General features: G+C 38.7%; 1 protein-coding gene across 1 annotated transcript in view; it reads left to right on the top strand.

Annotated features, from left to right (window-relative positions):
* The window catches only part of CLSTN2 (calsyntenin 2), a 250,215-nt gene that overhangs the window by 78,163 nt on the left and 157,392 nt on the right, over positions 1–14,660 (top strand). Inside the window, exon 2 of the mRNA XM_087725500.1 lies at positions 5,021–5,143. Coding sequence (XP_087581626.1) covers positions 5,021–5,143 — 123 coding nt within the window. The remainder of the gene's footprint in view (positions 1–5,020; positions 5,144–14,660) is intronic.

Here is a 14,660-nt window from a genome sequence, read left to right as displayed (position 1 = left end):
GTCCCATAATTCTACTCCATCATTTAGTTATTTATTTATACAATAGAATACAGAGTTGGAAGGGACCTTGGAGGTCTTCTAATCCATCCCCCTGCCTAGGCAGGAAACCCTATACATTTTTAGACAAATGGCTATCCAACATCGTCTTAAAGACTTCCAGTGTTGCGGCATACACAAGTTCTGGAGGCAAGCTGTTCCATTGATTAATTGTTCTATCTGTCAGGAAATTTATCCTCAGTTCTAAGTTGCTTCTCTCCTTGATTAGTTTCCACCCATTGCTTCTTGTTCTATCCTCAGGTGCCTTGGAGAATAGTTTGACTCCTTCTTTGTGGCAACCCCTGAGATATTGGAACACTGCTATTTAATAAATGTAAAAATTTTCCATCTTACATACATAACTCTGAGCAACTAACAAAAATAGAACCAAATCAATAAACAAATCATAACAAATAGTGTAAACTAATAGCAGAGAACATTCACAATATCCTACAATGAATACAACCAGGAAATGGATTTCCTCTTATTATCAGCTTAGAGGGGTCTTCCAAAGCTTAGAGGGGTCTTCCAAACTTCCTGCCCGACTTCTGTCCTTTTGAAATGATTCCAACTAAACTCTTGAGCCCAACTTAACAAATAGGGCACTTGTGGAATTTAAATTTTTTTACTACCAGTTCTGTGGGCATGGTTTGGTGGGCGTGGCATGGCTTGGTGGGCATGGCAGGGGAAGGATACTGCAAAATCCCCATTTCCAGCGGATCAGCTGTAACTCGGGAGGCAGAGAATAGACGGGGGCAGGGCAATCAGAGGTGGTATTTACTGGATCTCTGAACTACTCAAAATTTCTGCTATTGGTTCTCCAGAACTGGTCAGAACTTGCTGAATACCACCTCTGGAATAGGCTCTTGCATCTGGCAATTTGTGGAGCAGTGCCTCTGAAGGCTCTGAAGGCAATAATTTTTTTACATCATTCTGAAACTAGAATGTTTTTGAAAGATTTAAAATCTCAGATGTAATGAACAATTGGTAGATACTGTGCTACTTTGACCATAATTATTGGTAAGATGGGGAGTTCTGTCCTAATGACTTTGGAAAATCATAGAAGATTATGTGATTGTATGGTTTAAAACCCTTGCAAATACCTAAGATCAAGTTAAAACTTGTTTTGTTTGTTAACTCAGGTTTCAAGGTTAGAATTTATTCTCCAACTTCAATAAAAATGTTAGCTTCAGTTATGTAAAAATTATGTTGAACTAGGTAGGCTTTTGACCTGATTTAGCAGGGATATGCTTTATGTTCTTATGCTTTGCATTACTTCATAATAAAATTCTATTTTGCATGAGTTTTTATTTTTATGTGTGTGTGTGGTTAGATTTGTTTTCTAAGAAGGTTAAATTACTAATATTTAAATATTAAAACAGGTGTGACTTAAAGAGCAGCATACCTTTTCCAGGAACACTCATGGAATAAAATTTTCGTTAAGATGAATGTCAAAACAAAAAAGCCATGAGTCAGAAATGTAGTATATACCAAATACATAGCAGCTTTTTTTAATTAATGGTACAAACCCATCTAGATTTTCTGGGTTAAATCCTACTAAAATTAAAGATCTTACCTCCTGATCAATTAGACTTCAGATAATAGCAGACAGTTACATGATAGTAGTGGGACAAGAGAAGGTGAACAAGCAGATAGGAAAGAATTTTTTTCTAAGAATAGGAATTGACTCTAGGAAAACTCAATTAGTGGTCAGAGATAAAAGGCAAGATAAGTAAAATTTGCAAACCTTGTGCAATTCTGTTTTTACTTTATTCACATGAACAAAACAGGAAAGAAGAAATAGAAATAAAATAAATGGACATTTTGAAAAAACTCTAAAGTATTTATTTGGATCTGGCTATTTGAGAGACCGCCTTCTGCCAATTACCTCCCTGCGTCCCATCAGATCGCACAGGGTTGGCCTCCTCCGAATTCCATCCGCCAGTCAGTGCCGACTGGCGACTACGCGGAGGAGAGCCTTCTCAGTTGCAGCTCCGACGCTATGGAACAATCTCCCCGTGGAGATTCGCACCCTCACCACAGCCCAGGCCTTCCGCACGGCCCTCAAGATCTGGCTATCCCGTCAGGCCTGGGGATAAAAAAAATCTAGTTTATCCCCTCCCGAATGATGAATGAATGTTGTGCTCTATTTTTAATATTATGTATTGTCTTATGTTTTTTGTCTTGTATCCCCTTCCCGTGTTTTGTAAGCCGCCCTGAGTCCCCTCAGGGAAAAGGGCGGCCTATAAATTATAATAAATACGAAATACGAAATTTGTTCTTCATGTTTCATGTTTACTACATAAAAGCCATAAAGGTTGGAAAATTGAAATATACAGATTGTTCTATTTTATACCAATCCTTACTGATTTAAGTTCACTATGTTATTTACTGTACTATGTTAAGAACATCATAATTTGTTTAATTTGTTTAAATTTGCTTACTCATACATTATTAACTGACTTAAAGCTGAAGGTTAATTTTATTTGAGATTTAGTTTAATAATTGTTTTAAAAGAATGGAATTTATTTTAATATGGATTTATGCTTCTATGTATTTATTTTACTTATATGTAATATCATTTTCTTTTGTCTGATGATGTAATTGTTCTGACTTTCTTTGATCTCTAAGCATTTGGTACCGTCAATCATTCTGGACGAAATGTAAGAAATAAAAGTACAGGCAGTTCCTTGACTTAACAACCACAATTGGGACCAGAACTTCCATTGCAAAATGATATAGTCATTAAACAAGTCATCACAGGTGTGCAATTTTACAACCTTTCTTTGTTGTGGTTGTTGAGCAAATCACATGGTTGTTAAGTTAATACAGCTTCCACATTGACTTTGCTTGACAGAAATTGGCCAGGAAGGTTGCAAATGGTACTTATGTGACCCTGGGATGTGGGAATTGTTGTTAATGTATCACAGTTGCAAAGTGCCTGAATCATTATCACATGACCATAAGAATGCTTCAGTAGTTATATGTGTGAGGACTGATCGCAATTCACTTTTTTCAACACTGTCCCAACTTTGAAAGGTCATTATATGTATGTCAAGGACTACTTGTAGTAAGTAAAATGTTGTCCTTTTTTCTCTGTTCAGATTTCTGTTCAGATTTCCTCATCTACTACCTTTTTGTTTTTTAACTTTCCATTTCTGGAACTTTGTGTATTAAATTAATGATCTATCTACAATAAAAGTTGTAGTTTATAATAAGTTTATTATAAACAAGAGTTTATAATTTTTATTATTGTAATAAATGATTCAGTAATTTTTCCTGAAGTTCTAAGATAAAAAGCTGATAATTTGAAATTAAATATTTTATATTACTTGATGCAGGAACCCAAGGGATAGGTGAAACGTGTCATCAGGCCTGAGTTCCTGTGCTACCACAAGAGATCTAATAAAGCCCACATTGAATAAATAATATCCAATATAATAGCATTTAATTTTTATATTTTGTCTTAAAATAATATGAACATTTTAGAATACACAAACACAGTGTTAAATATATGTGCATCTTTAATTGTCTAAAGGCTTTCCAATCCATGAAGTGTAGTGTTCATATTTCTTCTATAAATTCTCAGATGAGCATATTGTTTATTATAGTCTTTCTTGCATGTTTGAAAAGTTAAATACATTGCTCCGCTCATTAAAATATTTAAGGTCAAGACATAGCTGTATTTTCTGTAAGGAGATTAAACTGATTTTGCTAGGATTGACAATGTTCGGTTAAGCAGGATTAACCAAAGTCAAGACAAGGATATAATCACAGTCTTTAATAATTGGTTATAACCACAATATGATGCCTGCATTAATTTTTACAGATAATGGTTTCTCTTGTAGGAAGAGTGTGGAGAATAAATTGTGGCCAATATAGTCTTCTAAATAATTGCTGGTTTTGGATGTGAACAGGCAAAGCTAAATCAAAGATTCCATTTTAAGATCAAAAGGAATGCAATGGAATTTCCATTTAAATCAAGAGTAAAACAGTTCAATGATCTTAAAGTAGCTAGGTACCTTCAATACTTATTTTGGAAACATATTGTTATTGCTTATTCAAAGAAAAACATAATAAGCCTGAATAAAATATCACAAGGGGGTTACTATAGTTTGTTCAGTGTTTCTGGGAATCTGTTTAGCTGGTTTCCAACTGAAATAATACAAGATGTGATAATGAGCAAAATTCATGGCACCTATATACCAGGCAAAGATGTGTAGATCATCAAGTCCTTATAAGAATGTAAGGAAGAAAATTTACTATATGTTTTTAGTGGGGTTGGCGAAAGCATATGATAAAGCAAAGATGCTTTTGCTTGCACAGAACATTTTATGCAAATAGTTGAAGGAAGAATGAAAGGTTTGAAAGGAAGGGAAGATACATAACATTGCAGTTGGACAGAGTTATGAAATCCTCCAAAAGAGGAAGAAAAGAAGTTCAAAAACAAAAAAAGTATCAATTTGTTACACTTATGTGAAAAAGATTATTTGCAAGTGTACCAAGACATGGAGAGCTGCAGAATATTGTATGCTGTTAGATTTAGATTTTATTTTGTCTACTGGCTTTAATTTCTTTTGTTTACTATTTCTGTATTGCATAAAATAATTGACCCAACAGAATAGTGGGATGTGTAATGTGTGTATGTACTTTGCTTTACTGGATGATAGTAGAGGTGATGGTTATTATTTTAGTATTATATTATTTAGTTATTATTATACCTGGAAAAAAAATGTCACATTTGATTTTGAAGACTTTCCCCTTACCTTGGCTTTGAAAAAACCTTGAGAAACTGATATAATAATAATGATATTTCAAGTTTAATTTCAACTACTCATGTACCTAAACTTTGGATGTTCTCCAATTATCCAGTGAAAATTATTGTATATATAATCAATTTTCATTTCAGAAGCAAACATAAAAACTAAAAAATGAAAATAGTTTTGTTTTATACTAATTAAATATGTGTTGTTGTTTTTTTTAGTAAACAAGCACAAGCCATGGATTGAAACATCTTATCATGGAGTTATTACTGAAAACAATGATACAGTCATACTGGATCCTCCATTAGTTGCCTTGGATAAAGATGCTCCTGTTCCATATGCAGGTAAATAACAATGTGTTTGCTGAGTGTTATGGAACTTTATGAATTGTTTATAGTTGCAATGCATTCTTTTGATAGTGTATGATCAATATATGATTGTTTAGTATTTCATTTTAGAACCATTTGGCTTGGAATGCAGTAGTTTTATATTTGCTAAAATGTCTGTGTAGATTCTTGATCATCCAGGTCATAGTTGTATAAACTATACAATCATTCTCCACCATTCAGTCAGAGCTGAAGAAGCTTCTTGGATGAGAACCAAAATGTCTTCGAAGAAAAACAAGTTCAGTTGCCTCTTGAAAAAGCACCTTTGAGATTTGCTATAAAAAGGATAATGTAACAATTTTGAATTGTTTGTTAGTAACAAATACATTTTTGAGAACTCTCTTTATATAAGCTGTCCATCATGATTACATAGTTAAATTTATCTTCAGTTAATAATATTAACCAGCCATTATTATTATTTTTATATTTTCATTTTGTTCTTTTTACAATGCATTCCACTGGATTCCACTGGATTCAATGTTATTGTTCTTCTACTGAATTAATGATATAACTTAAGTTACTGCTTTTAAAATCCATTCTGAAATGCTTTCATTTTCTTGATTTGTAGCTCTTATGCTATCACAGTATTAAAGAAAATATGTTAAAATATTTATATAAATGGGTGAAAAATATTTCATTTTAGGAGGCATTCATTTTGCTTACATCCACTTTTTACATGTCAACACAAATTTTTCTATTTCAATAAATATGATCTGTTTGGGAATAAACATTTTTCATTTTCTCCCATGAATTTGTCTAGTAGTCCTTATTGAACTTTTTTTAAAATATATTTTTGGAAAATGTGTAGTGAGCACATGAAATAGTAACTTACAAATATTGATCAAAATATGTCTGAAGCATTGTATTGATTTTAAAAGCCTAGATGAATAGGAATATATGAGCCTTACAATTTTAGATACTGTAATCTATAGAATTAAGAGTTACACAAAGTCAGAGAGAGACCGTTATAGAAATTAAAACTGCAAATTCCCAGCTCCTTCAGTTTATTATTTATTTTTTGTTTGGAAGGCCGACAATACATAACTACCTAAAATACTTCCTGACCTCAGTTCCTGCCACAATCCCCTTGAACTTGTAATCAGATATCAATTACTTTGATTATACCATAAAAAGAACCATGGTGGCACTGTGGTAAAATACAGTATTGCACTGCTCCCTCCAGGAGTTCGATTCTGAATGTTTCAAGGTTGACTTTTCCTTTTCCTTCCAAGATCAGTAAAATCCAGATTGCAGGGTGCAATATGCTGACTCTGTAAATTGCTTATAAAGGGCTATAAAAACAATGTGAAGCAGTATATAAGTCTAATTGCTAAGTTTAAGAGCCACTGCCGCACAGTGGTTAGAGTGCAGTACTACAGAAAACTTTTGCTGACTGCCAACTGACTGCAATTTGGCAGATAGAATCTCACCAGGCTCAAGGTTGACTCAGCCTTCCATCCTTCTGAGGAGGTGAAATGAGGACCCAAATTGTTGGGGGCAATATTCTGACTCTGTAAACAGCTTAGAGTGGGCTGTAAAAGTTCTGTGAAGCAGAATATAAGTCTAAATGCTATTGCTATTCTCTAAATAATAAATAAATGAAAAGGGAAATTTTATCAGAGCCAAGATTGGGACCTAGCACCTGAAGACTTTTGGCTACCATGTAACCAGGAAGCAAGTCATCAAATATACAGAGTTGTTAAAAAAAAACAAGTTCATAGAAACATAAAAAGAAAAATGTGATTTTCTTGCTGTCTGGAAACCAGTGTAAAGTAAACCATTCCTTTATAAAAAATCTTTGGCTTGTAAAAAAATATTCATACCTTCAGACCTAGCAGCTGATAAGAAGAGCAGTTAAGGAAGAAGCTAAGACTGAAAAAGCAGTTATAAGTTCAAGATGATCAGTTTTTTTGTGTCACAGCTATTTACTTTGATTCTATTCTGACAACATGCCTTTTCCTTTAAAGTCGGAGTGGCTATATTCCTTAGTTATCCCAGTATTTTTATTTTGAAAATATTCCTTCCCCTCTAGTCATTATAATCTCCCCAACAGTATCTCCCAAGTCTTCCTATCTCTAGACAGATGCTGATCCGATATGAAGTTAATTATGCTTCACTGCAGAAACAGATATTTGTCAATCTCTTTAAAAATAAGAAAACCATTCCTCCAGATAGTTGTAGTTTGTAGTTTATTATGATTTATAGGCCGCCCTTTTCCCTGAGGGGACTCAGGGCGGCTTACAATACATGGGAAGGGGGTGCAAAACAAAAACACAAGACAGTGCATAAATAAAAATAAAACAATAAAACACAACTTTCATTCAACATTCGGGTAGGGCAAATTAGAATCTTATCCCCAGGCCTGACGGGATAGCCAGATCCTAAGGGCTGTGCGGAAGGTCTGGACGGTGGTGAGGGTGCGAATCTCCACGGGGAGATCATTCCAAAGGGTCGGAGCTGCTACTGAGAAGGCTCTCCTCCGCGTAGTCGCCAGTCGGCACTGACTGGCGGATGGAACTCGGAGGAGGCCTAATCTGTGCGATCTAATTGGTCGAAGGGAGGTAATCGGCAGGAGGCGGTCTCTCAAGTACTCAGATCCACTACCATGGAGAGATTTATGGATGGTGAGTAGCACCTTGAAGCGCACCCGGAGATCAACAGGTAGCCAGCGCAGCTCGTGGAGGATAGGTGTTATGTGGGCGAACCGCGGTGTGCCCACAATCACTCGCGCGGCCGCATTCTGGACTAGCTGAAGTCGCCGGATGCTCTTCAAGGGCAACCCCATGTAGAGAACATTGCAGTATTCCAGCCTAGAGATCACAAGGGCTCGAGTGACTGTTGTGAGGGCCTCCCGGTTCAGGTAGGGTCGCAACTGGTGCACCAGGCGAACCTGGGCAAATGCCCCCCTGGTCACAGCCGACAAATGTCAGCTGTGGGTCCAGGAGGACTCCCAAGTTGCGAACCCTATCTGAGGGGTGTAAAATTTGACCCCCCAGCCTGAGCGATGGAACACTGGCCAAATTGTTGGGAGGAAAACACAATAGCTACTCGGTCTTGTCTGGGTTGAGTACCAGTTTATTAGCTCTCATCCAGTTCTTAACGGCCTCAAGACCCCGGTTCATCACGTCCACCGCTTCATTGAGTTGGCACGGGGTGGACAGATACAGCTGAGTATCGTCCGCGTATTGGTGGTATTTTATCCCATGCCTCCGAATGATCTCGCCCAGTGGTTTCATGTAAATGTTAAATAGTAGGGGTGATAAGACCGAACCCTGCGGCACCCCATATGTTAGGGGCCTCAGGGACGATCTCTGCCCCCCAACCAACACCGACTGCGACCTGTCCGAGAGGTAGGAGGAGAACCACTGCAAAACAGTGCCTCCCACCCCCACCTCCCGCAGTCGTCGCAGAAGGATACCATGGTCGATGGTATCAAAAGCCGCCAAGAGGTCAAGGAGAACCAGGATGGACGCATGGCCTCCATCCCTGGCTCTCCAGAGATCATCGGTCAATGCGACCAAAGCGGTTTCTGTGCTGTAACCAGGTCTGAAGCCGGACTGGAAGGGGTCAAGATAGCTAGCTTCCTCCAAGGACCGTTGAAGCTGGAAGGCCACCACCTTCTCAACAACCTTCCCAACAAAGGGGAGGTTGGAGACTGGACGGTAATTGTTAAAAACAGCTGGATCCAAAGATGGTTTCTTCAGGAGGGGTCTCACCACCGCCACTTTAAGTGCGGCGGGGAAGTGCCCCTCCCGAAAGGAGGCGGTTACGACCGCCTGGATCCAGCCTCGTGTCACCTCACTGCTGTTGGCAACCAGCCAGGAGGGACACGGGTCCAGTATACAGGTGGAGGCACTCACAGCTCGTATGGCCTTGTCCACATCCCCAGAGGCAACATCCTGAAACTCAACCCAGAGATGGTCTGCCAAGCTATCATCCTGTGTCTCGGCTGGATCTGCAAAGGTGGAGTCCAAGTCCGACCGAAACCGAGCAACTTTGTCCGCTAAGAACTGGACATATTCCTCAGCCTTACCCTGCAGGGAGTCCCCCGCATCCCTCCTATTTAGGAGGGAGCGGGTTATCCTAAACAGGGCGGCTGGGCGGGACTCAGTGGACGCAACCAAGGTGGCAATATATGTTCTTTTTGTTGTCCTCAATGCCCTGATATATTCCTTGGTGCATGTTGTCAAAAGCGCTCGGTTCGGTTCGGACTTATCGGACCTCCACAGGTGCTCTAGGCGTCTCCTCCGGCGCTTCTTCTCCCGGAGCTCCTCGGTAAACCAAGGAGGCCTCCGGGGACCGCTGACCCGGAGGGGCCATAGTGGCGCAATCCGGTCGAGGGACCCCGATGCCGCCGAGTGCCAGGCGGCAACCAGAGTCTCCGCCGAACTGCGGCTGAGAGTATCAGGAATAACCCCAAGCTCCGTCTGGAACCTCAAAGGGTCCATAAGTTGCCTGGGGCGGAACCACCTGGTCAGTTCCTCCTCCCTACAGTGGGGGTTTGGCCTCCAGAAGTCAAGCCTCAGTAGGCAGTGGTCTGACCACGACAGGGGTATGATCTCATTACCCCTCAGACCAAGATCACAAGTCCACTGCTCCGAGAAAAATACGAGGTCGAGCATGTGACCCGCTGAATGGGTTGGGCCCCGAATTACCTGGGTCAAGCCCATGACTGTCATGGAAGCCATGAACTCCTGTGCACCGTCAGAGTGTTCACCGAGCGAAGGCAAATTGAAGTCCCCCAGAACCATAAGTTTGGGGAACTCAATTGCTAGCTCGGCTACTGACTCGAGGAGCGAGGGGAGGGCTGCTGCAACGCAGTTGGGAGGCAGGTACATTAGCAGCAGACCCACTTGACCCTTGAGGTCCAACTTCACCAGCAGGGACTCACACCCGACAAGCTCCGGAGCAGGGATCCTACGAGGTGCTAAAGACTTCCGGATAGCAATAGCCACACCGCCACCCCTTCCCTGGGCTCTCAGCTGATGAAGCACCTGAAATCCTTCTGGACACATCTCTACGAGGGGGACTCCTCCCTCCGGGCCCAGCCAGGTTTCAGTAATACATGCCAGGTCTACCCTCTCGTCTAAAATTAAGTCCCGGACGAGGGGAGCCTTGTGAACAACAGACCTGGCATTTAGCGACAACAGCCTGAGACCAGGGTCCTGACTACTCGCGCCATCTGGCCTCGGAGTGGGACTCATAGGGCCGGAAGGAGGGATCTCTCTGATGTAGCGAGCCCTCCTTCCCCGGTAATGGCCAGCCCTAAAGTCCCCGCCATATCTGCCCCTCCCTGTTACGACCGCTAATATAATATGATGATAATATGATGTTAAATCTATGTATCCACCTCTATCCATTGTGCCATGGAAAACTGAAGACATACTAACTGAAGAGAGCCGAGGTGGCGCAATGGTTAGAGTGCAGTACTGCAGGCTACTTTAGCTGACTGCTAGTTTGGCAGTTCGGGTTGACTTAGCCTTCCATCCTTCCAAGGTGGGTAAAATGAGGACCCGGATTGTTGGGGGCAATATGCTAACACTGTAAACCGCTTAGAGAAGGCTGAAAGCCCTATGAAGCGGTATATAAGTCTAACTGCTATTGCTATTGCTATTGCTAACTTCTTTTTTAAAATAATATTTGGCTTCTGGAAGTCGTAAATTGCCGATCACCAATAACTTTTAGAGTTCAAATTAAGTTCTAGTCACTTTGGAGAGATTTTTGCTTTGCTTCACTTTAGAAAGCCTAATGCATTTTTAAAGATGTCTGATACATATCTAAATTTGGATGAGTTTTACACACATCCCTAAAAACTTAAAAGTATTTTCATGAATCCAAAAGTAGCTGTCAATCAGTTGCAGCCAATATACTTAAAAGGATATTATTGCATTATACATTAAATGGCTTCCTTGAGCATAAATTTTATGAAGTTGGTGGTGATTCTGCTGCTAAAATGAGTGCAATTAAATGATACTCCCATTAATAAACTCCATGTGCTCCAGGGTATGGCTGGATTAGGAAATTCTTGAGAAGCTTGTGAAAATTAGTGAGGTTGTGTACTTGTCCTTAATTTTTTCAGTGGAAGTTATTTGATAACAACATTTTCCTTCCTAACATGATACCTTGAATAGAGATTACTGACTCCTGGGATACATTTCAGTCTAAACTATGTATGCAATGAATATCACACACCAGGAAAGTCATTCATTATTTTGACCAAGACCTGGATTTTGCAGATAATATTGCCCTATTTGATGAAACTACAAGAAGTGATGACTGCCTTAGATGAAGAAGCAACCAAAATTGGCCTCAGCGTAAGTGCCAAGAAATCAAAGATCATGTACAGTATATGCAGCGCCACTAGACAGATAAGGGGAAATAACTTATTTACATATTTGGGTAGTGTGATAGCCCAAAATAGAGATGCAGAGATGGATGTCAAATGCTGTAATGCAAAGCAACAGCTATTTTCCAAAGGATGAATAAAATCTGGTTCTCATTGTCTATATCATTGAAACTTAAACTCCATTTGCCTGTTTCTATAGTGATCCAACAGCCATTTATGCCAAGACTTGGAAGGTGTCAGCAAGTATTAACAAGAGGCTTGACATCTTCCAACAAAGATTTCTTTGCTGAATCCTTTTACCATATTATTAATAAAGAAGTGCTCCAAAAGAGTTTTTCCTGAAAACTGCACAACATTGACACATGTAGAAGACTCCAACTTGTAGTCACAATTTCCACAAGGAGAACAATCAAATCCCCAAGATAGAAGTCAGATCGACCTTCCAGATGCCAAATGACCAAGAAGAAGCCCTCAAAATACATGGCGAAGAATGTTCATGAAGGACTTAAAGACTGTAAACATCATATGGGAAGATGCTGAAGTACTTACTCAAGACTGAAAATGCTGAAGATCCCTTGCTTCCCAATATGCTACATAGCATGAAAGGATCTAATATTAATGTTAAAAATTGACTTTTCTTTCAATGTTTACAGTAAACTAGTCATCCTAGAATTTGACTTGGATTGCTGCTTCCCAAGGTCTATTCTAAGAAAGCTTTAATACTCAGAAAAACACTCAGAATACACTGTACTCTGTTACAGTGAAAATAACTAATGATGACTGAAAGTGTGATCTATTCACTCTGCTTTTAGTATTTAGGACCTAGGATGGCTTTTTAATGAAATACAATTGACATCACTACCTGTCTTACAATTTGCTGTTTTATCACATTGTCTATCATTGCATCGTCCTCAGGTTCCCCAAAGAGTAGGAATTGATGTAGCTGTACAAATTAGTTGACAGTATTGAATATTAACTACATCAAGAGCCCTCTCATAGCAAGCAGAGGTAAGAAGGTTCACCTGCTAATTCCTATTTAAAAAATCTTCAGTGATCTGTGAAAAGAAGTTTGAATATATTAAGTATGTAATTTCATGCCAACTTACATTGTATAAGCTGTGTTGAATTCAAAGAATTGATTATTCAGTAAGTAACTTTAGTGCTGAAGCCTTTATGAATGTTTTTACTAAAAAGTCTATTAGTTATACTTATTAACTAGAAAATATTTATTTATTTAATAGTTTAAAAGATTGTACATGACTTTTATCAGTTTAAATTATAAGGAACCTGAGCTGGATTGGATGGGGAAAGAAAAATCTTAAAATAAAAATAACTTTGCCTTTATATCTTTGAGAGGGAAATCATTACTGCTAGGCCTGACTTTTAATACCATAAAATGTACTTTTCTCTCTGTATTGTTTAAAGGTTTAAATTTGTTGCAAACAGATAGTAATCAAAGGCCAACTGGCTCTAGTGAATCTTGAGGGCATATAAACTAATTGCCAAATTCAACTCTAAATATAGTCAAAAGGCCAGTAATCAGGTACAAGTAAAAGAGATAAAAATGGAAATATGCAAGATTAAAAAAAGGGGGGGGAGAAATTAGTATATATTTTCAGGCACAAGGTGAGGTAGAGCTTGCCAGAGAGGAACCACAGAGGAACCACTAGAAAATTGCGCTGTCCTCAAACTCTTTGAACTCATCCAGAAGAAGCCATATTGATGATAACAAAAGCTGCTGAGAGATCCATCAAGACAGATGAAAGCCTTCAAAAGTCATCTGCAAGTGCAACAATACTTTATTAGTATTGTAGGCTACCATGAACACTGACTCAAAGGATCTAGATAATCTGCTTCATCTATGACTCTCTGAGTCTTCATACTCTTCATATGCCAACCTTTCCTTCTACATTCCCCATGTTCTTCCTTTTCTCTTTTCCCAAGCCAATGAATCTGTTTATCTCAGATACTCATAATCACACCAAACTAATCATCCACCAAAAACCACAATTAGGTACACCATGCAAAGCTTACATTCTCATAGCGTGCACTGATGATGTTACCTAATTTGGGTAATGAAACATCTGCAAGAAAACAAGCAGACTCGGAGAGCACCAAGGACCCCTTATTTCACACCTGACTTGCAGATATTCTCCTTTATTACCTTCATAGCAGCACACCAACCCCACCTCAAGATGTACTAATTTTTGCCAAAAGTTCTACCTTCAGACTACCAAAGAGTTGAAACCTGTGGAGTCATACATAGCCAGTGCCCATGAATTTGTGCTGGGAAATTGAAAATAACCGATGAGATAAAGAATATTAAAAAAAAACATTTTAAATAAGATTGTTGTTTTTGTTCTGTTGTTGTTGATAAAATATTTTTCTTGTTAGTTTTTCTAATCCAAGTTAAAAATTTAGGAAATTCTACACAACTCAAATGTGGTCTGTTTTTTTTTTAATTTCCATGTTTTAAGTTATACAAAGTTGGTTAATGTGCAAAGTTATGTACTTTTAACTTTTCTAGAGACCTTAAAACTATGCTGTTCCGGAACTTCTCATTTTCACAGATGCATTTCAGTGTAGCCTCTTTTTCCTTAAGAGTGTTAATTTTTTCTCCAGTTAGGGAAATAAGCTGTACATTAAAATAGAAACATATTCCGGTTATAGCAATTTGTTCAGCGTCTGTTAGTTATGACGTGCTAAACAAGTTGTACTTCAGACAGTCACTCAGGTTCTAATCATCTCATGGCTTGACTATTGCAAATAATTCTACTTGGGGCTGCCTTTGAAGACCATTCAAAAGCTTCAAAGGGAATGCAGTGGCATGAGAATGATACCTCTATTCTATGAGCCTCAGTACTTACTCATCTGCTTTCTGGTGTAATTCAGGGTGTTGTTTATAACCCATAAAGCAGGACAGGTCATCCTGGAAAAAAATACATGTCTATTGTTGCTAAGAGCTGACAGTATTTTTTTATTTATTTAGCATATGACAAGAGCTGACACTAATTTGTTGTCATATAGTTAAGCAACAGTTATTATCCCTCCCTCTTTAGAATATACAAAACATAAATAGAGCAAAATAAAAAGTTAAAAACACTGAGTATTTAATAAAACATTTGTTTA

The sequence above is a fragment of the Thamnophis sirtalis genome, unplaced genomic scaffold, assembly GCF_051295495.1.
Source record: "Thamnophis sirtalis isolate CommonGarterSnake01/CBP01778 unplaced genomic scaffold, rThaSir2_p1.2 scaffold_11, whole genome shotgun sequence".
NCBI lineage: Eukaryota > Metazoa > Chordata > Lepidosauria > Squamata > Natricidae > Thamnophis > Thamnophis sirtalis.
The sequence above is the reverse complement of the archived record's forward strand: the minus strand, read 5'-3'. Positions and strand labels throughout refer to the sequence as shown.